The sequence below is a fragment of the Gymnodraco acuticeps genome, unplaced genomic scaffold (assembly GCF_902827175.1).
Source record: "Gymnodraco acuticeps unplaced genomic scaffold, fGymAcu1.1, whole genome shotgun sequence".
Taxonomy (NCBI): Eukaryota; Metazoa; Chordata; class Actinopteri; order Perciformes; family Bathydraconidae; genus Gymnodraco; species Gymnodraco acuticeps.
The window spans coordinates 1,842,368-1,864,592 of record NW_022992206.1 but is presented as its reverse complement, the minus strand read 5'-3'; the positions used below and the strand labels follow the sequence as shown (position 1 = coordinate 1,864,592).

Genomic DNA, 22,225 nt, shown 5'->3' with positions numbered 1-22,225 from the left:
AAATATGTAAATTAAGTAGTACCTGCCAGAGCATACAACATGACCTAGCAGATTCTTTGGTTTCCCTGACAATGTATTATACACATAAACACACCTGTGAGTTTAGTTTTTTTTATTAATGCTCAGTCTCAATTGTTCCCCACAACATGTTTGTCCTGCTTAAGTTACGTGGCCTATATTGTTTTTATTTTATGCATTATATTATTATGATTGTTACTAATGCAATTACATGAAGGCAGGTACAAACTGCATGGAGCCAGTTGTAACTGTTGCATCCTGTAGGGTAGTTCCTGGTAACAATGCACTGTATTTTTTAAACTTGTGATATGGTTTGTATGGAGAAATATTTATATGTAGTTGGTTATAGCAACTGTGTCTGTCAGATGTATGTAGTTGGAGAAAAAAAAGTTATGTTAAAATGTTACATTCATGCGTTTAGTTACTTTAACTCCAAAATAGCATCAATTAGAATAAGGTAATTAGGATAATTCTAGTTAACCAGGTAGTTACAACAAGCCCAAACAAGTTCACCAGAATGTTCCAGGATGATCTTAAGGCCAGGGTGATCTTAACAGAGACAATGGGAACTCGAGCAGGAACACGATCATCTAGTAAAGGTCTTTTAGTAAACCGCGTCTTAACCCTTCACCGACTTTCGGGATTACCACTCCAAAAGATGTATCATGATTAAATAGCTGCTAAGTGTTTGTTTACTTCTATTTTTAACAATACTAATTCAGAAAAATGTTCGCCGAACAATGGTTTATTTTATCTTCTCTTCACCCCTTACTCATTTGTAGAAGCATGATTGGTGCATTGGTCGATTGATTGGTAGAACTTCCAATTAAAATAGAGAAGGTTCAATAGTAGCCAATCAGCTCCGGATTTACATTCTTGGTGGATCCGCCCCCGTCTAGAGCTCAATGGAAATTTCCACTCTCTTCCCTCGTAGCTATATATCAGCAGACCGGGGACTCATACGGAAACAGAAGTTAACGGCTCGAAACAATCTTACTTAAAGCATACAAGACAATCGTTTGGTGAGTACTAACTTTTAAATTTCGTTATTGATAATAAGATTATGCATTTAAAAGTCATTTAGTCGTTTGCAATGTTAGCTAACGTTTAGTAACAGCTAACGAATTAAAGAATTGGCTCTTTAAATGTTTTGAGACAAACCTGTATGATGATAATTGCTTTTATGATTTATTTCTAACTGTTGACTCTACATCTTACCTTCCTGCTATACATAAACACTTACTTGACAATGAATGCAGATTTTTTTTCTGAAAAAAAAAGTCGTGAATCGCAAGAAAATAGTAATAACTCTTTAAGGTATTGGCCTATTGGGAGCTCTTTTGCGTTTATTTGCACGGACAGTATCCCGATAAAACTCAGTTTACAACGAATACATTCACATTCACACTGCTGCCTGCATGTTACTTGAAAATACGCTAGTCTGTAGTCATGTTGAATAATGACTGAAATGGTCATGCCCATGTATGGTGTTCCGGTATGCGAGTTAACCCACGGGTTGCACTACTCATATTACAAGTAGCGCTTCACGGTCCCGTGACTTTGAGGTAGATAAGCTAAAGCCGGCTGCTGTGGATGGGATAAGCTCTATGCACACAAGAGTCTGCGACTTCTGAGGAACCTGTTCATATCTAAAGTAACTCCTCCCGATTTCTCTCTCCAGGACTCTATTTATTGATTTGACTGAAGAACATTTGGATCTGCATCACTACCTTTTGACACTACTATCTTTGCCTTTTTTGGAAATCATCATGGCTCAGCAACAAAACAGGTGAGTCTCATATATGTATTTACTATTGTGACCAATTACCATTTGAGTAATTTTCACAACAAACATTTAAGCATATTTGAGTTAGTTTGACAAGACATGAAAGGACTATGGCTTAAGAAAATGTGAAGGACATCACTGATTTTAATAATAATAATAATCAAATGTAACTGTACAATGCAACCTGAGAGAACAGTATCACATCTAAAAACTATTCCAGCCATCATTTTACGTCTACTTTCATTTTATTTGTCACTGTTTTTATAGTAAATGCCATTTCCAATATAATAACTTTGTTCTCTTTTTTTCAGTCTTCCAGCCAAGCTCATCAATGGAGGTATTGCTGGCATTGTTGGGGTGACTTGTGTCTTTCCCATTGACTTGGCAAAGACCAGACTGCAGAATCAGAGACCAGGACAGCAGGTCTACAAGAGCATGTAAGTATTTTCGTCTCACACGACAACGCTCTGTTTGCCAAATCTCTTGGCACTATACCTATAGGTCCCTGTATCATCAGTACTATTTTTGCTAATCCTTCAATGACGTCATGATTACTTTTTAGATTTAGGGGAATACCTGACTCAATGGACCGTGATAAATATAAATCTCTCTCATTCCTCTAATGAGGCGTTCAAATGCCTTTGGTTGGAAATGTACTGCCCATTTTACGCGCCCAACTAGCATGTATGCTAACGTACATGTCACTGTTACATGTTGTAAATATATAATGGTAATAAATAAGTAAGCATCTGTAAAATTCTTTTTTACAATCTGCTACTTTATATGATTCAGACCAATAATATTTTCTCTGCTCTCCGTTTCTTCAGGATGGACTGCCTTGTCAAGACAGTTCGATCAGAGGGCTTTGTTGGCATGTACAGAGGTAAGAGTTATGCACCTACGAAATGTTATGAAGCAGTAGGCTGAAACATGTAGCAGAGGATTAGATGTAGGACAGAGTCAAATGTGTTGCGTGATTACAGCTATTGAAGGTTCATATACAGTGTATTTTAAGTGCATGGGTTGCTTTATTTACTTAAAATGACAGTTATTAGGAAAGGTTATGAAAGTGAGGCGGCCAAAGCTGCTCTCATTTAGAGTGGTTTTGCCACTTTAAGATATTTTGAATAGCATTCATGCAATGAGTAAGAGAACACTGTTTAATCATAAGTGAATCCATTTTATTGTCAAAAGAAGTAAAAAGTTGTGGACATAGTTAAATGTGAGGAGAATTGAGAGCTTTTTAGTCTGGTTCTCTGCTTTTGTGAGGAATGCCGTTTGTTTGCATCTGTGTTTTTCATATTGCAGACCTGGGTCCCCCTGGGATATTGAAGGCTAGCCGATAAGGCGCAGCCACGCTGGAGGCAAATCATATAATGGTTCTTACATTATTGCTCTATCTAAAAATATAGGCACATGTTTTTGTTTTGCCATCTGTTTGTTCTATATTTGGACTTCTTGTCAATAACTACTTGGTTTTCCTCTTCACTGTCAACTTGTTGTAGATCCTCATTTTGTCTATGAAGTGTGTCCTTGTTGACTTTGAAAACTACTCTGTGGTAGACTAAAGTTCTAGATGGTCCACAGTCTCACAGATCAGCTTTTCATGTCTGCACACAGTGCATTGCCATATGAGGATTTAGTCTGTCAACATCTCGTCTCTTGTCTGTTGCCGTCATTAACCTACTTACTCGCTTGTTGTCTTTTCAATAGAAACACACATTATCATCTTTAAAGTTTTCTCTTTGTAAGAGGGTCATCTTTATCATAAACTGACTTGTGTACTTCATAGTGTTTGCATCTTCCTCTGGATATTCATCACCCTCTTCATTTCTTCTCTCGTCCTGTGTTTTGCTCGTTTCTCCTTTTCCTTTTGAAACTCATGTAATGTTATTTCTTTCGACATAACCCCTCGTGATTTATAGCTGAAGCTACTTTCAAATTGAACATTTTTCCTATCTGTGTGTAGATTTTCTGTACGTTGGACTAATTAAATTCCTATGGTGTTAAAGATAGTGGAAGGGAAATGTTTTTGAAACTGAGTGAATTGTTGATTGTGACTTCAATGCTAACAGTGTGTGTTTTTATTTCAGGTGCCGCCGTAAACTTGACCCTGGTCACCCCTGAGAAGGCCATCAAGCTGGCTGCTAATGACTTTTTCAGGCAACACCTCTCCAAAAATGGGTAAGCAAAATCATCAACCTCAGTCATCAGGGCCCAGGAGTTCAAAACTTTGAATCCCTATCTGATCAAATCAGATTTGGATTTTGGGGAGTTCAAAACCAAAAAACAGGATTAGGATCACTTTGATATCCGATCAGATCAGGAAATCTAATCCAAGCTTTAATCTGGATCAAATCTTCAAAACGGGTAGTTCAAACCGACAACACAGGATTGGGATCAGTTTGATCCCAAACAACTGGATTATCCTGATCCCACCAGAGGGGTGGATTTCCAGTGGATTACCAGAGCAACATGTACTGTACAATTGATTTAAAAATATGTTTCAATATAAATAAGATGGCAAAGTTTGTTAACTGAAATAATACACTATTTTTAGCCTTCATGGCAAATCAATTTTATTTTTCATTTTTTGCTCACGTTTGTGAGGGCCTATTTTGTTTTCAACCAAATGTTAACATAAATGTTTATGCTCATGAAAGTATCACAACAAAGATTGTCAATCACAAATGTAATTTAGATTAAAGAAAAAATATCTTCAACAAAAAAAAAGTCCATCATCTGTCATCACCTTTCAAAAGTAATTGCGGACAATAGATGTCTCTGCAATGTGGTCTCTTGTCTTCCTTGTATTATTTTTCATGTCCACTAGATGGAGCTCAGTAGGATTAAAGCGCTGATATTCAGGATCTAGTCATCTTGAAAAATCGTAATCTGGTTCAGGGTGATCCTGTCCTGAATTGCTTTGAACTCCAGGGACAAAATCTGGCCGACTTGTCTGATCCTGGATCACAAAAAATGGGATTTCAAAATCTGATCGGATCTGATTGAGATTAAAAGCTTTGAACTCTTGGGCCCTGAACATCATTTAAACACATAATAATCAATACACTGGATTTAAATGATTTGTGTTCCTCTGTGTTAACAGAAAGGGTCTGACGATGTTCAAAGAGATGCTGGCTGGGTGTGGAGCAGGCATGTGTCAGGTTGTTGTCACCACCCCCATGGAGATGCTCAAGATACAGCTACAGGACGCAGGCAGACTTGGTGAGAAGAGCACACCGTTGATACTGAATTATAATCTAGGATACGATATTACTTTATTTGTCAGATCAAGTCTGAAATTTGACTTGCGTCACAGCAGCTCCATGTCCAACATCAACAGACAAATATCCAGACAAAAATACATGAAACTCTGAATATGCATTTTACTCAAATACTGCCTGTGTGTGTATTAACATATTTTGTCTTCTGTCCAAAGCGGCCCAGCAACAGAAGCCCGTCATGATGTCTACCACCAAGCTGGTGGCCACCAACACGGTGCTCAGCCGCTCCTTCAACTCGTGCACCGTGTCCTCATCACCGCGAGCCGTTTCTGCCACTCAGATCGCTAAGGAGCTGTTCCACACACACGGCATCCAGGGGCTCTACAAAGGCCTGGGGGCCACCCTGATCAGGTGAAAGTCCTATTCATGCTAACTAGGCAGACCAGTTACTAGGTATCAGGGTTTCAGTCTGAAACAACTATTTATTTTGTTCCTTTCAGGGATGTTCCCTTTTCTATTGTTTACTTCCCGTTGTTTGCCAAGCTGAACCGCCTGGGCAAACCGAGTCCTGATGCTGCGTCTCCGTTCTACTGGGCCTTCATGTCCGGGTGTGTGGCCGGATCCACCGCCGCTGTGGTTGTTAACCCGTGTGACGGTGAGTGTTCAGAGCCATGTCAGCCATGATGCCAGAAATCTATCAGGTGTTACCACACCAGTGAAATTCCTCTATTTTTGTTAGGAAGTTAAACGGGTCATAGTTCCAACTCTAACCTTTTTTATACTACTGTGAAAACATCTCTTTTGAACAACTATAATTATTCAAGTCTTAACTTGCTATGCTTTTCTTTGTTATCCCCATTCTGATATTTCTTAAAGCTAACGTTAGCTAGCTCTCCTCCATATCATCAACACATGGTTGTTAGCAATGGAGAATGATCAGTATTTAAGTGTGTGATATGTTCTGCATGATGTGCCCTGTTTATTAGTAACAGACATGTTTCTTAATGTCATTTCATATTTTTTCTTTCATTCTTTTTGTAGTGGTGAAGACTAGACTGCAGTCACTGAACAAAGGGTCCGCTGAGGAGGCCTATAGTGGAGTGGCTGATTGTATAAGGTAAGACCGATAGATTGTTACAAAATCACTTTGATTGTTTTGAATGCCTGTTTACATAAAGCCCTGCCTCTGGTTCTCCACAGTAAAATAGTGCGGAAGGAGGGAGCCTCAGCCTTACTGAAAGGTGCTGGCTGTCGAGCTCTGGTGATCGCGCCTCTCTTCGGCATCGCACAGGTTATGTACTTTGCTGGAGTTGGCGAATACATCCTAGACAACACTCCTCTAAACCTCCTGTCGGCATGAGAGCATATCAACTTGACTGAGGACCTTCTGATCGTAGATGGTGGAACAACTGGCAGCTACATACCATCAGTTTACAGCAGAGTCTTGTCTGGAGACAGAAAGACTTATGAAGACCTATGATTCATCTTCTGCTGTGTTGCACTTAAACACTTTGGTGACTTTTTCAGGAGGCTATAGCCAATGTTTGCACTTGAAGCTGTTGGCCTTACCGGGCTGGGGGATGCAGAGTTGCAGTGTTATTCTTTCTCTGTCCCTGAGACAGTCCTGTTTCCCTCTGTGAGGGAAGAAAGCTATTTCCTTCAAATACACATCCTATTTTTGTGTTTTCTTCCATGCTATCACTTTGGTTTTTTTTGGTGTACTTTATGTGTATGCTAGTTTTTACTTTTGAATTCCTGAATGCAGTAGCTTGCAGTACTTTGTGTTTTCCTTTTCCACTGCTGTCTCATGTTACAAAGTCTCGTTGAGCCCATTTGAATGCCAAGGGATATTTTAATTATTTTGTCACACACATTTCCAGCAAGAACTGGTATTGTACATGTTTAAATCTCACTGATCATGAACCTTCCTACTGACATGGGACCATATGGCTTTCCAATCCATAACATGTCCTGTTAAATACTTGATGTTACCCTGGAGTTGTTTTAGTAGTATTACCTGCAATAACTTGAGATGCATTCATGCATATTATATATGTATCTGTCCACATCAATTCAGTTAAGACATTTTCATATGGATACTTTGACTTAAAATGTTTTTATTGGTTTATGCCTTAAACAAAGCAGAAAGACCTTTCTGTCTGAATAGAAAACATGCCAAATAAAAACAATATTACTGTGACTCAGCATGTATTTGTGTTGTTTGTACATACCATATATTAACATTAAAAATGTAAATACACTCATTCTGTGTTCATTGATTTATTACACCACACGGACATAAATGATTCCTGCTTTGTTACAAAAACTTTGAAAGGTCCAAAAGACAGCTGGTTTAAACTGAGATAATGCCAGCGCAGCCCCTCGAACAAAGGCAAGAACAAAAACATTGAATCCGTAGTGACAAATGGCTTCAATCGTCATAATACCTAACGATGCTAAAGGAGAAACACTAGACTAGAGGCTATTGAAAGAGCTGCTAATCTGGGTATGTCCTTCATGTAAAATAGGATTGTACATACGCACACCTTGATAAAGCGGAAATTGATCAGGAGAGGACTCAATGTCAATTTAGTTTAAAAAGATGACATTTTAAGGGTGGATTATACATTGTTATGCTAAAATGTGTGTGAATAGATAAACTCAGCTGATTGCTAACAAGTATCATGCATGCTTATTGTGAAATGGCTAGACGGACAGGAGGGATAAGGTGGCGTGGGAAAGGGACTCCGTTATCTTTTAAAGAAATATCATAAATATAGGTGGCAGCCTAACAAATGCATTTTAGTAAGTATAAAGGCCTCTTGAATATTATATTCTGTCTCACTAATGTAATGTGTCTCAAGAGGCCCTATTGTTGAGTGTGGTCTGTTTGTTCCCAGCATTATTGAACTGGTTTAGCATCGTGCTGCCATGAGACAAAACTTGCATTAGAGACTTCAAAGGCAGGAAAACAACCAAACACTTTTTTAAAAGCACCCAATATTTATTTCTATTTATTACGGTTAACAATATGGCATAAACTATATTATTCTATAATTCACATCTTATTGGCACACCAACAAAATGTACATCCAAAATAATTCACACAAAATGCAAACTATCTCACTGTTACAGTTCACACGTGCTCGAGAGGAGCTCACGACTCTGTGTTACTCGGGACCTTTTGGATACGTTTGGGGATTCACAGAAAGGCAGTTCATCATCAGACCTTCCCTAACCCTTTTAATATCACATTTTCACTTCCTCTTTTGTGCTTTAAAGTAGAAATACTTGAGAGTGGTGGCAGGGAACTCATGTAGATATTCAAATCACAATAAATAGGCAAATGTAGTGACAAGATAGGCACGTGGTGGAACTTTACTCAGCAAAGGTAGGCTAGTCCTCAAAACATATAAGCACACGGAGTAGTATTGGCTACATAAAAAGGGCACAATAAATAATGTTAACAACAATTGCATAAAATAGCTGTCCATATTTACAGCAGTCACAACATTCCTGTGTCTAAAAAGGCTTTGTGTAGTGCGTCGTGTAACAAAAAGATGTTAAAACTGAGTTATGTCTCAGAGTCGTGCCAAAAGCAGAGCTTGGTTTACAGTACAGGGGAAAAAATCATTTTCACTCAGTGCTGGTGGAGTTGAGGTGTGCAGATTAGGATCCAGCGTATCGTGTTGCATTTTGGCCCGTGGACAACTGGGATGTATTGAATTCTCTCTTTGTGATATTCCCTGAACTCCCCCACCAGATTCTTATGGACTAGAGAAATGACATAAAATGTAACTTTGGGGTTTTCCATCTTTATTCAGTTGTCTTAATGATAAAGGGGTCATTGAGGGTGTAGTGGGCTCGCTGGTTGGGTGGGACTCCACTTCTAAATAACCTCCCTGTTGTTCCTGATGGCACAACACAGGACCATGCTGAAGATCATCCCTATGACCTGGAATCAGACACATTGTTGGACATGTTAAAACAATGAGACAATGAGCTTTGTGTAAAGTTGGACAATACAGTATAGCCATCAAATCGTCGTTGAGGGAACATTTATAGAAGTGATTGTAAACTGGGATCATGATTGATGAAGTTTGAATTCAATGATTTGTAAGTCTCACCATTACTCCTGCTATCCCAATCCCTATGTAGCCAATAGTGTGCAGCTTTTCATCGAAGAAGTCTGATATTGCAGTGAGACAATCCTAAAAAATAGAAAAACCATATATGTTGTTAATAACAGTTACTGCACACAACCCCGCTGTGGATAAATGTACATCTGTGATCCCGCTGATGGTCCGATTATGGTTTGATCTTAAATCAGTGCTACTGTGCCCCCCTGTGGGTCTAAAGTGTCATAGCAGGCAGCGGGGTCACCTGGGTGTTCTCCTCGGCCTCTGCACACAGTGTGGTGGACGTGTCTGATGTGGAGCCTCCACAACAGTTCAGCTGTGAATGAAAAGATGAAAGATCAAATGGTGATGCTGGTTCACTGTGACTCAGCCATATGAAGAGGAGAGGTCTTACTCACAGTTTGGTGGTAAATGACTGCGATTGCTGTGTCATTCGGATTGGAGACGTCAGCAATGGAGCTGCTGTAAAACTTTTGGACTTCCTCAACAATCTAAAGAAAATATCAGTTATTACATGTGAAAAATACATTACAATCTGATTTATAATGTTTCATTTCAATGTTGTACCTGTTTCTTGTTTATGAATCCAAACACACCAGCGGCAATCTCTGCTGCGAAGATTATCAGAAGGCAAGCGAAGAACTGTAGAGCAGGAGAAAGGCTCATTAATGTCCTGTACTAGAGGTATCTTTATACAAGGAGAGTCTGTATCCCTTCATTTGATCATTTTATAGATCAATCGTTTCCCTGTGATTTCCTAGATGCTTTTAAGAAAATAAAAATATTAATAGCAGACACATTTTCTATTGTTTGCACCTAATGTGCATTAATTTAAAAACTCTTGCTTACCCTCGCAAAAATAATTAGGATTAATTAACACCAATTATCGTGCCAATTAAAGCCTATTTCATCTATAATTGGAATCAAATTACACATAGATCTTTCCAGGGAACTGCATATAAATAACCAGGACATTTAGTTATTAAACCTGTAGAAGTAAAACATTTGAGGGATTGATTCACATTGATTACATGTTTAAAGTACAAGAATAGGAACACTTTAAAGCACCCAAACTCACCGATGCAAGAAGACACTGCGACTCGCGTACAGCCCCAAAACAACCGAAGAACCCGACGATCATCATCAGGCCTCCTGCACCAAGAAGGATGTACACGGCTGAGGAGAGAAAAAGTAGTACTTTAAATCGTTTTTATCTGTAGAAATAAATTAGGAGTAACAATCCACTAGAATCACAATCAGAATCAGGTTTATTACCAGGTAGGTTGACACGTACGAGGAATTTGACTTGGTGTCGTGGTGCATACATAAAAGTAAAACAAAAATAAAAAACAAAGAGAACTATTTAAAGAAAACTTTAATAACATAAACAATAATAAAAAATATAGTAAAAATAAAGTAAATATATATATATAATACAAATAACAATTAAAGAAATTATTTTAAAAAACAATTTTTTAATCCAGTAATGTTCAGGATAGAGGAATATATGTTCTCAATGAATACAATCTTATCCCAGTGTCTGTAGCATGACTGCAATTCACAGTTTAAACTGCAGTTGGCAGCATTAAGCAAGTCTTTGCTGTAACTTGAGTTATAAAAGGACTGTTTGACTTGCAGCAGAAAAGTGTAGGTGGAAATTCTTTGAGAAGCCCGAAAGCGCTGAACCACCTCCCACAGTTCAGTGTGATTACGAGCCCACTCCTTCAGTCCAGCTTGTGAATATTAAAGCTTTGAATCGAGATGCAAAAGGAATCTCTGACACGACCAGAACTAAAATAGTATTTCTTTGTAATGTTTCCTCCTCTGGGGGAATCGTAAGTGAGAGATGAGTGCATTTAATCTGTCAGATTAGAGTTGGTGTCATTGTTTCTAAAAATGAACTAAAAAATAAAAATAATTTTGGTTTGAAGATAAGAGCTGGTTGAGACAGTCCAATAACTGAAAGCTCAGTTTGAAAATAAATACCATCTGCCATCCCTTTGAGTGTGTTGAGCAAGACACTGGACTCTGTGCTGCTTCAGGCGAGCTGCAAATAGCTGAAATCCTCCATCTCTGTCTCAGAGGTGCAGCTACACTCTCTGCATTATCACCATTAGAGTTAGCATTCAAGCTGATAGAGTCTACTGAGAAACAAGGCTTCTGGTTTTAGACCTTTGATGCTGTTATTTCCAATGATTCAGACATTGTGGGGTACAGCAGCACACAGATGCCATCTGTCTGGTCGAAAATCTAATTTTTAAACTACATCCCCCAGGCGTCCCTGCTCCCCTCGAGCCTGGATGTCATCACCCCCCCAGTCTGCTCCTCAGCTCCCAGCCCTCACTACGTAGCCCTCACACTGTAACTATACACCGACTCTGTCCCCGGGGTCCACGCTAAGGGTCTTCTCCGTGACATAGACGGCAACCATTGCAGCAATTTAATTAATCCACATGGGGGGGGGATTGCAAGCTGTTGTTTTCCTGTGGTTGAACAAAAGGGGAGGTGAAGATGAGGTAGATAGCTGAAGGGGGCAGGAAACGAGGGATAGGCTGCTTCAAAGTGGAGGGTTATAATGGGCCAAGCTTCTACTGTATATACAGAGTGTACACAGAGCTGCTGCCTTAAACACTTGTAGAGAAACCAGCAGAAAGTGGCCCTCCTTGTTAAGGCTGGTAGCATGTTGCGATACATATTAGTGTAAACATCTCAGTCTCTTTCTGATAAATGCACATAATGGCTGTTTACATGCAGGCGCAGGGAGCAACAAGGTGACAGCATGGAAAATGATTCAGCCACAGGGAATGCTTCCACTTTCCCTCGTTAGGTCCCTCTGTTCAGTCTCAGTGCTGGAGGTGCATGAAGGCAGCATTCTGCTCATGGTCATATTTATGTTGTTGCTAAGGCTCCTCTGTTAGACGCCCTATGCAGGATTAATTGGAAATGTAGATAAATAGATATCTCTGCTGTCTAACATTAGAACAAGGGCAGTTCAACACAGAAAGGAAGGTATTCCTTTATTTAATATATTATATAAATGCAGTTTGCCCCACTTTTAGTGTTTATTATACTGTACTGGATTAATATTATTGATGTAGTGATGAGCGAGCAGATGCCTGTAACTTTAGTTGAGTGAAAATGTAAGTATTTCCTGTTGAAATGTGAAGCACCGATTATGGGCAACGCACCGATTAAAAAAGTGTGCACGCTCTGTGATATTTGCATGTCAAATTAAACCAAACTGAACGAAAATGATCTCGCCGCAGTAGTTTGCATAAACTGATGAACAACTGTGAGAACTCAAGTGAGTATCTCTCAAATAATATCTTGCATGACTGCATCTTTGTCCAGTTTATATTGGGTGTTACATATTTACAGTCATATTTTTAAGGCTGTATTGGACTTCACTTTTTCCCTTTTACATTCAACAAGAAACTTTGTTTGTGTTTTATTCCTCACAAAGTTGCCCTGAATGGTGCAGTATCATGATCCTGCCCCACCCAACCTGCTCCTCCTCTCCTGAGGGAGGCAGCCCCATGAGAGCAGAGCGCTGAGGAAGTGAAGTCACCATTTTAGGGCATGATCCAAACGGGAGTTACAAGAATAGGCTACATTCTAATCGTCCGCTCCTACGCAGAGCGACAGAGAAAGAGAGAAGCCCATTGTGTGCACTACCACACACTGAAGGGTGTTTGTCCACCCTTTATGTTTGAATGTTTTAGTGTTTATTTTTTAGCTCAATCAAAAGTAACCTGAGTGCAAAGTGCTGTTCATGAATCAGTTTGAGGCTCAGGTCCATTTGTCGCTGCCTGAGCATCTCTGATTGATCATTTTGTATTCCCCCAGTGGGAGGAAAAATCGAATTATTATTTGTAAAACATGAGCAATTCTCTCCATAACCTATAAAACAGAGCACTACTGCTAATGGTGCATGTCAATAACGGTTTGACATGTGCTCACTTCCTCTCAGCACTGTAATATGTTAGTGAGTACACACTTTGCAGAGCGGTGTGGCACATCCGATGATCTGGGCCTAAACCACTCAGAACAGTGAGTTGGGTCGTGGGGAGGAAGTGTTGAAACATCACCATGCATTAAAGGTCTGTTAAGCGCTCATTACCGCTCAACAACACCTGCGGCCCCTGAAAGGCTCTCCAGTTAAAATGGTGGAGGAGAATCCCAGAGGGATGTTTGTGAAAGGATTTTTACAGCGCACCATAAAACCTTATGTCTTCAAGCGTGAAATCTGGCTCTGCCCTTTGTTCTCTGAAGCTTGTTCTTGTTCACCTGAATAGTGTTTATTTTATGCCTGAAAATGTGTCTTAATATCTAAGAAATGCTATCTTTGAGCATCTTTGAGCATCTTACATTTGATACTTTTTATATTGAGAAGTCAAACTATGTTCAATAGCTTGAAAAGGAAATGAATCAGCAACATAGCGTTGACATTTTTCAAAATAAATCTCTAAATTCGAGCTACATTGTGGATTTTATTAACCACAATGTAGCTCGAATTTGAAGATTTATTTTGAAGAATAGATTTCCAATTCCTCATAACATTACTTAGCTTCAGTAGCTGCAGGCCAAACTTGCATTGTTGCATTGTTGACATAAGAACTTGAACTATGAAATTACTTCACTTAAAATCAAGAAAAAATAAAAACAGTTTAATACACTAAAATAAATAAACAACTTAAACATGTTATTCTGTTATCTTGCCCCATGTTGCAGTAGATGTAGGGTGTGTTTGGAGGACGTACCTATGAAGAAGGTGTCAGGGGCTCCGTCCCCCGTCAGCAGCTCCACTGTGTTGGGGTCAAACCTGAGCCAGAGTCCCACCGCCAGCACCAGCAGGCCCGACAGCTGAGGAGCCACAGTCAGGTCACAATTACTCACTGTGGCAGGGTGTTAAAGAACACTGTTTGAAATGTGGTCTCTGGAGGATTTAAATGATGTCTCTGGTTTGATGTTTCCGAGAAATCCCTTCACAGTTAAATGTTGAGGCCCCTCTAGTTTTTATCTTTGGCTCTTCTGTTGATTAATATTCTGAATGTGCTGCTCTCATCTTTGTCTCCTCAGTTAAGTGGCTACTGGTGCCCACTGTCCCTTTTTTCTCCTGTTTATCCCGAACAAACTGCTGCCAAAAATGTTAATGCATCAGCTCTTAGAGACTACAAGTGTAAGACCTGTTTGGACTCTCAAACAGATCATAGGCTGTAACACCAGGGAAAACGTTTCCTCTGCTTAATGGCATGTAGTACAAATGAAGATAGGACATCAGGTGTGATGTTTTTCTCGACACTGAGACGTCATCACTGCTCCCTGGGTGAGTTTGACCAGAAATAAACCATCGATTGAAGCAGGTCTCACCCTCAGAAAGTGAATCCTTCTGACCTTAGACACAAAGAACATTTAGGTGTAAACTGCCCATGTTTAACATTGATGAAGGGTTTTAATACTAAATATACTTTTGTGAATACATTTCTTGAATCATATGAATAACATGAGAGCAATATAGCAGCAGATGGGGTGTATTAGTGATTATTTCCTATTATAAGTTTTTATTTAGAGCAAACCAGTTGAGTTTTACAACATTTTACACAACTCCTGAACACATACTTTTAATAAATAACAACCCTTAATGTTTCTTGATCTTCATTTTACAGATCAGATATCTGATAATACATGTAAATGTGATCATCGCAACCATTTTACTTGTAACCCTGATTCCTAAAAATAACATTCTAGGAGGAAAACACATGAACTAGGCAAGAGTCAAAATGATCGGAGAAGGAAGACAGCAGAGGGACAATCATAATATCAGATCTTAACATCATAGTATCAATGGTCCACCTCCCATGGTGCATTGCAGCCGCCGGCTGTGCCAGCCTCACAGGGCCTGGTGATGTAACTCACACTAGCATTGGCTGCTTGTTTGGTTTTGCACCCCAAAATGACAGCGTAGTACTGTACGCCTCTTTTGGCCCGGACCACAACGGCCCTGCTCTCAGTCCCCAAACGGCGAGACAAAGAGGCCGCTGTGTGTCCGTGACACAAGAGATTGTCTTACAGAGATTTGCCAATGCAACCGCCAATATCCTATACACTGTATCGTTTAGCAGTCAAACTCAAGCATCTATCTACAACCACTGAGTCTGTCACGCATATTAACTAAGTCATTTTCTAGAACAAATTCCAAACATTGCATCACAGTGCTGCTTTTATTTGTTTTATGTGATAGTACATTTCATCTTTGAGTTTTGGACACATTGTTCATGCAAAACTAACAATTTAAACTAAATCACCTTTAGCATTCAAACTGTGATGTCATTTGCTTCAGACATTTTCTTGACCAAAAGAATAACAAAACAATTGTTAGTTGCAGCCGATTCATTTATCGGTTATCTCTATTCTAATCGACATATTTCAACCCATTGCCAACTAATCTCGTGCTGAATTGACACAAAGGATTCTTTGAACATAACACATGTAGGCAGATCATGCAATCTGAGGTGGGATCATACAAATAATGCGGCATTGATGTTGAGACTGCAAATAACAAATATTTTCTAGATGAATCGTGTGGTCTAGAAAACATGTCCATCGCATTTTCTTGAAATCCAAGGTGATTTGTACAAATGTAATCGTTTTTATATCAGTCCAAAGCTAAAATGATTCAGTTAAATGTAATATAAAACAGAGAAAATGAATACATTTCAATATTTGACCGGCTAAAAACTGCATTTTCTGTCATACTAATTTAATTCACTTCAATGTGTGCACTAATGATTGCAGCTCCACTCTATTGGTTTGCAACCTGGGTTTGACGGGATGGACAATTCAGTGGCTGTCTACTTATTAAGAAATACAACAGACAACAAAGTAATAATCTTTTCTTTCAGTGTTTCACTATTTAGTGGAACAGGTTTCATAGCTACACAACGAACAGTAGCTTTAACTGTGTGAGGGTTTCAAGCTAAAGTTTACCAAGCCTATATTCCCATCAGCTACACAGTTCAAAAGAAGAACCGACACAATGTCAGAAGAGAATTCAAAAGTGACTCCACAGCAGCCGGAGCCACAGGTAACCTTATCTGATCATAATGTTTCATAACAGACATAAACCTCCATGATGTTCCCAAAACAGATTAACCCTGTCTGTTAGAAACTCCCAGCACCAAGCCACTGTGTGTGTGTGTGTGTGTGTGTGTGTGTGTGTGTGTGTGTGTGTGTGTGTGTGTGTGTGTGTGTGGTGTGTGTGGTGTGTGTGTGTGTGTGTGTGTGTGTGTGTGTGTATGTGTGTGTGTGTGTGTGTGTATGTGTGTGTGTGTGTGTGTGTGTGTGTGTGTGTGTGTGTGTGTGTGTGTGTGTGTGTGTGTGTGTGTGTGTGTGTGTGTGTGTGTGTGTGTGTGTGTGTGTGTGTGTGTGTGTGTTACAGTACAATACATACAACATAAAGCATGGGTATTAAAAGGGTTTGTACAGATTTAACCATGAATTATTTTACATTGTAATAGATAGAGAGCACTTTAAGAGGTGTGATGGATTATGTATGATGGATTTAGATAAGAAGATGATGGATGGCAATAAAGCAATGATTTGAGTATTTAGGGAGCCAGTCAGAGAGGAGTTTGCACAGAGCAGGTAGATGAACTCCCCCAGGGTAAAACGAAACCAAGTTAATTAAAAAAATATATCTAACAAAAGCAATACACAGACATATCCTGCAGCGTTGAACATGTAAACACGACTCTGAGCCACAGCACTAACCGGTTTTCCACATGCAAACAAAGCTTAATAATTGTTTGTAATAAATCAAATATAAATCGAAGAGAAATAGAATAAAAATGGCCACAATGTGCAAAACATTCGGGTGATTTTAAAATAGCGATAACGTTGTTTTCACGCGAAGTGAGTCGGACTTACCCAGAAGATGAAGTTGAAGATGAACAGCAGATATTTCACGCATTTCATCCCTCCCTGTACTTTGCTCATGATGTCTCCTGATTTGTCGATATTCCCGATTTCTGATGGCTGTTATTGTACAGAGCCTCTTCCAGCTGGACATGAACCATGCAATGATGAGGAGCTGCACAGCGACACCATCCTAACAGCAGAACATGCGCACAAAGCTGCACACCACGCTCGCGCAGCCCCTCCCTGCGCATGTGTGTGTGTGTGTGTGTGTGTGTGTGTGTGTGTGTGTGTGTGTGTGTGTGTGTGTGTGTGTGTGTGTGTGTGTGTGTGTGTGTGTGTGTGTGTGTGTGTGTGTGTGTGTGTGTGTGTGTGTGTGTGTGTGTGTGTGTGTGTGTGTGTGTGTGTGTGTGTGTGTGTGTGGTAGCCAAGGTGGGGTTCAGGGACGGGATGGGACCCCCGGGGGAATCTCCGGGTCCGGGAGGTCCCCCAACACATGAGGAACAGCCTCGTTTCAGAGTGTGATATCACTGCTTCACGTTTGGCAACATTAGAAATAAAGGGCATTGTCTTTTCAAATGAGAGTTACAGATAAATAACAAATGCAACATTCTCTTGCACTATTTTATTTGTTTTATTTGTTTTATGTCCTATATATATATATATTCAGTGGCGAACCGTGTCTATCACAACTGGACCTTCTGTAGACACACACATCCCCCACCACCGCCGCCGGCTCCCCCCTCCGCGGCATTATAATGTCCGTCTTTTCACTGAATTGTCGTCTTGAAAAGGGTACTCACAACAATTCCTCAACAACTTCATCTTCACCTGTTGCACTTGTCATTTCAACGTCAAAACCAATAAAACGGCATGAATTGCTTCGTCGCATTCATCTAGATCCTCTGTCTCGAGCCAGTTAACTAGCGGGCCTTCTATAATACCCTGGAACCGAGGGAAACTCTGAAAGAATACGCCCATTGGCTACAAATCAATATATGATTGGTTGATCAAACTGTCAGTCCAAACGTACGCTCTCATTCAGTGCAACGGCCAGGGCATTCTATCCAGCGCCATATAGATAGAGCCTATATGGCGCTGATTCTATCAAGGATGTAGAATACATTGGTTGAAGGATATTCTACTCAGAGAACAAGATATGATTGGTTCAGCCTGTCCTCCTACAAAAAACGACCATAAAGGTCGATTGTTCAGCAGCTAAATACGACCCAGAGTCACGTTTTAAAGTGTAGCACCTCTAGGGTCGTGTAAGAAACAACATGCTCCTGTCGATTGCAAACGCTCCGGAGGGTCGTTTATTAACAAATAACCCTCTCTGGAAAATCCTAAATTGTGGAATAGTTTGGCCATTAAAATGCTTTTTTATTAGATTTCTAGCGAGAAGTGTATATTGTACTTTTATAATCTACGTCCAGTGGATGTGTAGGATCTACAGTTTGATAGATATACGAAGATGATTTGAGGTCTCGCCAGGAGAACGTGTACTGTATGCTTCCATGTAAAGTTAGCGTGGGTGAAAACAGTATTTCCGGTCTCGAAGTTTTCATAATAAAACCGGAAGTATTCCCCACACTGTCAAATTATTACACAGTGATATCTCCATTACTCATCCACTAAAAAACATCAGTTTATCCTTGTTAATTACACAATATTGATTGGTTTAAATTGTGTACAATGCTTTTGTGTTTTTAACCTTCGATTCGGAGAAACAAATTTTGTTTTGGAGTTTAGACACTACAGAGTTTCCGAAGACACTACACTACCCAGAATCCCCAGCTATCGTTTGGGACTACAACATCCGCCTTGCTTTACAAACCCCGTGATTAGCCCTCAAGCTCTGTGATTGGATGTTGGAGTGACAGTGCGACAAGGTTACACCGAGTGTCAAACAGCTCTTTGAAATGGAATGGAACCACGCCAGACTATCCAAAACTGGACTTGGACAGCCCCCAGAATTACACATGCTGGCTATTGTGTGTTTCGCAACATGTTCTATGGCACGTCTCTACTGGGAATTGTAGTTTTAAAAGACGTTTTCGTATTTCCCACAATTAGAAGTTGCCAGTATTAAACTGTATACATCCCTGGAGGTTTAGGGGATACAAAACACATTGGTGTTATCAAATTTAAAACGTATAATTAATACATGGGGGGAAATTGCTTGTGTCCATAATGGGCAGCATTAATATACCCACATGACAGCTAAGGTCAGAAGAGCTTTATTTAACAGCTGGTCTTATGTCTGTAACCCCTCCTGTTGTAATTGATAAGCCTGAAACATGCACTTGTCAAGGTTCAGATGCACATTTAGCAAATATGGCAGTAGCCATCGATCATCTTAAGATAAGATACTTTATTGATCCCAAGTTGGGAAATGTTTTTGTTACAGCAGCATGTACTACTTTGTTCTACTCCACTACAATTCAGAGGTTAACCTGGTATTTTTACTCTACTACATTTATTTTTGTTACTTTTCAGATTCTGATTAATGATGTGAAATATAAACAACCCTTAAATCAGACTTTAGTTACACCTGAGTAAAATTCAGCCTTATCAGTTTGTCTGTTTTGCACATCCTCCTGTTAATATCTTTGGACGTCCTGCACTAAACTGTTTTATTGTAGAGATCACTACAGTATCTTCTTGATATTTTCTATTCTATATTTCTATCATTGACCCCTATTTTGTATGTAGGCTACTCTTAATATTTAAATGTTTTCATCAAATATAACTTATTCAACAACTAAATTCAATAACGTGCTTTAACCACTAGGAGGTGCGGTTCAGACCAGTGGTCAAACATAATATAACTATTCACTTTATTGTGAAATTAAAACAGAACGTTAAAGGAAAATACAGTTTCAGTCTCTCGATGTGAAGCTTATGCATTGTACCATGAACTATAGACCTGTAACAGTCAACTGCATGAGGAGTTGGAAAGGTAGTTCAGAAAATCAGTAATATCTTTAAAAACTACAAAAAAGTCCCTTTCTATCAGCTGTGCACCGTTATGGTGTAAATACAGACTATCTACTAATTGGATCAAATATAAAAGTCAGCCGAATTAGTGTTGATACTGCAAGGAGACGTATTGTGTGAAAATAAATGGAATATGTTGTTTAATTGTTGATATATTTATGGTCCACGTCACGCGTATTCAGTTTTGGCGGCATCTCTTCCAGTTTGTCAAAAGGTCTTCTGATCAGGGCTCTATAAATTCATATCTAGGGCAGATATGTAATATTTAATGCAGCCGAACCGTGTATTACAATGCCGTTATGCGATGACTTTCAAAGAGAAAAGCAAGAACACTCGGAATAAAGAAAAAAAAATGTTTTCCGATTTCATATCACATAAACACCATATCCCGACGTGCATTGCGGCGTGATTTTAGCCTATCAAAACCCCTGAAAAAATAAATGTGTCTCTCAGAATCGAAAGAGAAAAACCAATGGGAAAAACACAAAAGCATTGTACACAATTTAAACCAATTAATGTCGTATAATTAACTAGGATAAACTGATGTTTTTTAGTGGATGGGTACTGCAGATATCACTGTTAAATCATTTGATCATTGGTTTTATTATGAAAACGTCGATACCGGAAATACTGTTTTCAACCCGTAACTTTACATGGAAGCTTGCCGCATATACACGTTCTCCTGACGAAACCTCAAATCATCTTCGTAATATCTATCAAACTATAGATCCTACATATCGACTGGACGTGGATTCTAAAAGTACAATATATACTTCTCGCTAGAAATCTAATCATAAAGCGTTTTAATGGCCAAACTATCCTACAATTTAGGATTTTACAGAGAGGGTTATTTGTGAATAAACAAGCCTCTGTAACGTTTGCATTCAACGGGAGCACTAGAGGCCGACAATTTTAAAACGTAATTATAGGTCGTATTAAGCGCTTGAACAAACGACTATTTGGTCGTAATAAGGGCTTAAACAATCGACCCATTTGGTCGTATGAGTTGGAGGACTTGTTGGATTGGTTGCTTTCTTTTATAACACAAAACCACTGAAATGCGTAGTGCATGGTCCGAGAAGGACAAACAAATCAACGTAACACTGTAATATTACAGATCAACATCACAGATACGATTGTCATTTATTCATTTTATATACATTTTATTTATATAATTAAATCGATTTTTTTGTTTGTTTTATCTGAGTGTTCCAGGGTATTCTCTGAATACCTTGAAGGCCCTGAGGGTTCACCACTGATATATATATATATATATATATATATATATATATATATATATATATATATATATATATATATATATTCATGTTGCACTGTTGGAGGAGCCTGTGACTTAAGTTTTTCATTGCCATATCTACACTGTAGCTAATGTGCACATGCAAATAAAGCCTTGAATCTTGCCCTTCCCATCACATATTTGTGTTTGTGTATAAATGAGTAAACATCACATTATATAACAATCTATGTGGGCAGGAGATAGAAAACTGGTAAAGAAAACTGCCATCTGTTTGTAGATTTTATTTCTTTTGGCACTTTTTAGTCACATGTGAGCATCATGGGTTTCTCAGAACTACTGCAAGTCTGACTTAGTTTAACTAAAAGCAACAGTCTCACTTTGACTATCTCTGTGACCTTTACATTAGATGTTGGATTAGAGTTTATCAGTGCTTTTAAACCTGCAGATCTTAGGCCTACTGTATTTTTCAAATGACATCACTGTTTATTATGGAAATATTGGAACATGTGTATATGCACCTTAGGGCCAGTGACCAGAGATAAGTCACTGACTGGCACATTTAACAAAAAATATATACCAGTTTAACAGCTGTATAAATAATTTCATTCTTATTGTTTAAAAAAACAACCAAAAACAGGATACTCTTTAATTATACTGTCGAGTGTCGAGTTTCAAAGTCTTGTAAGCACGGTCAGGAAAAATCTTTATCCTATATAAGCGCAAGTCCTGGTGGCATGGCTCTACGGATATAATTAATTATTTTAATTTATATAGCACTGTTTGTGCACAGAAAGCAGCATACAATGCTTCACAATTCAGAAACAAAAACAAAACATTTCCAAAACCTCTGCTGTAGGCCTAATGAACACTAAAGCTGGGTAAG

At 39.0% G+C, this 22,225-nt stretch overlaps 2 protein-coding genes across 3 annotated transcripts; one reads left to right on the top strand and one right to left on the bottom strand.

Annotated features, from left to right (window-relative positions):
- Window positions 1-840: 840 nt before the first annotated feature.
- slc25a55a (solute carrier family 25 member 55a) lies at window positions 841-7,295 on the top strand. 2 transcript variants are annotated; one of them, XM_034205725.1, is made up of 10 exons: window positions 841-1,040; window positions 1,700-1,807; window positions 2,116-2,241; window positions 2,632-2,687; window positions 3,898-3,988; window positions 4,914-5,032; window positions 5,247-5,442; window positions 5,532-5,686; window positions 6,073-6,148; window positions 6,232-7,295. In XM_034205725.1, the coding sequence occupies exons 2-10, from the start codon at window positions 1,788-1,790 to the stop codon at window positions 6,389-6,391; spliced, it is 999 nt and encodes a 332-aa protein (XP_034061616.1). In that variant the 5' UTR covers window positions 841-1,040; window positions 1,700-1,787; the 3' UTR covers window positions 6,392-7,295. The 2 variants fall into 2 exon arrangements, with proteins under 2 accessions (XP_034061616.1, XP_034061617.1); XM_034205726.1 differs by lacking the exon at window positions 841-1,040 and having other exon boundaries at window positions 1,782-1,807; window positions 3,113-3,988.
- Window positions 7,296-8,014: 719 nt separating this feature from the next.
- tspan2a (tetraspanin 2a) lies at window positions 8,015-17,314 on the bottom strand. The gene is made up of 8 exons (XM_034205727.1): window positions 17,097-17,314; window positions 13,931-14,033; window positions 10,249-10,346; window positions 9,738-9,812; window positions 9,569-9,661; window positions 9,415-9,486; window positions 9,159-9,242; window positions 8,015-8,986 (listed from the first exon to the last, which is right to left on the bottom strand). The coding sequence occupies exons 1-8, from the start codon at window positions 17,163-17,165 to the stop codon at window positions 8,921-8,923; spliced, it is 660 nt and encodes a 219-aa protein (XP_034061618.1). The 5' UTR covers window positions 17,166-17,314; the 3' UTR covers window positions 8,015-8,920.
- Between the last annotated feature and the right edge of the window lie 4,911 nt (window positions 17,315-22,225).

Bases quoted from the DNA above. Each gene is read 5' to 3' on its own strand.
- slc25a55a (XM_034205725.1), top strand. From the start codon at position 1,788: ATGGCTCAGCAACAAAACAG. The intron at 2,688-3,897 runs GTAAGAGTTATG...TTTTTATTTCAG, and splicing joins CTTTGTTGGCATGTACAGAG to GTGCCGCCGTAAACTTGACC. The intron at 3,989-4,913 runs GTAAGCAAAATC...CTGTGTTAACAG, and splicing joins CAACACCTCTCCAAAAATGG to AAAGGGTCTGACGATGTTCA.
- tspan2a (XM_034205727.1), bottom strand. From the start codon at position 17,165: ATGAGCAAAGTACAGGGAGGGATGAAATGCGTGAAATATCTGCTGTTC. The intron at 9,662-9,737 runs GTACAACATTGA...TATTTTCTTTAG, and splicing joins GATTCATAAACAAGAAACAG to ATTGTTGAGGAAGTCCAAAA. The intron at 8,987-9,158 runs GTGAGACTTACA...GTCTGATTCCAG, and splicing joins TTGGGATAGCAGGAGTAATG to GTCATAGGGATGATCTTCAG.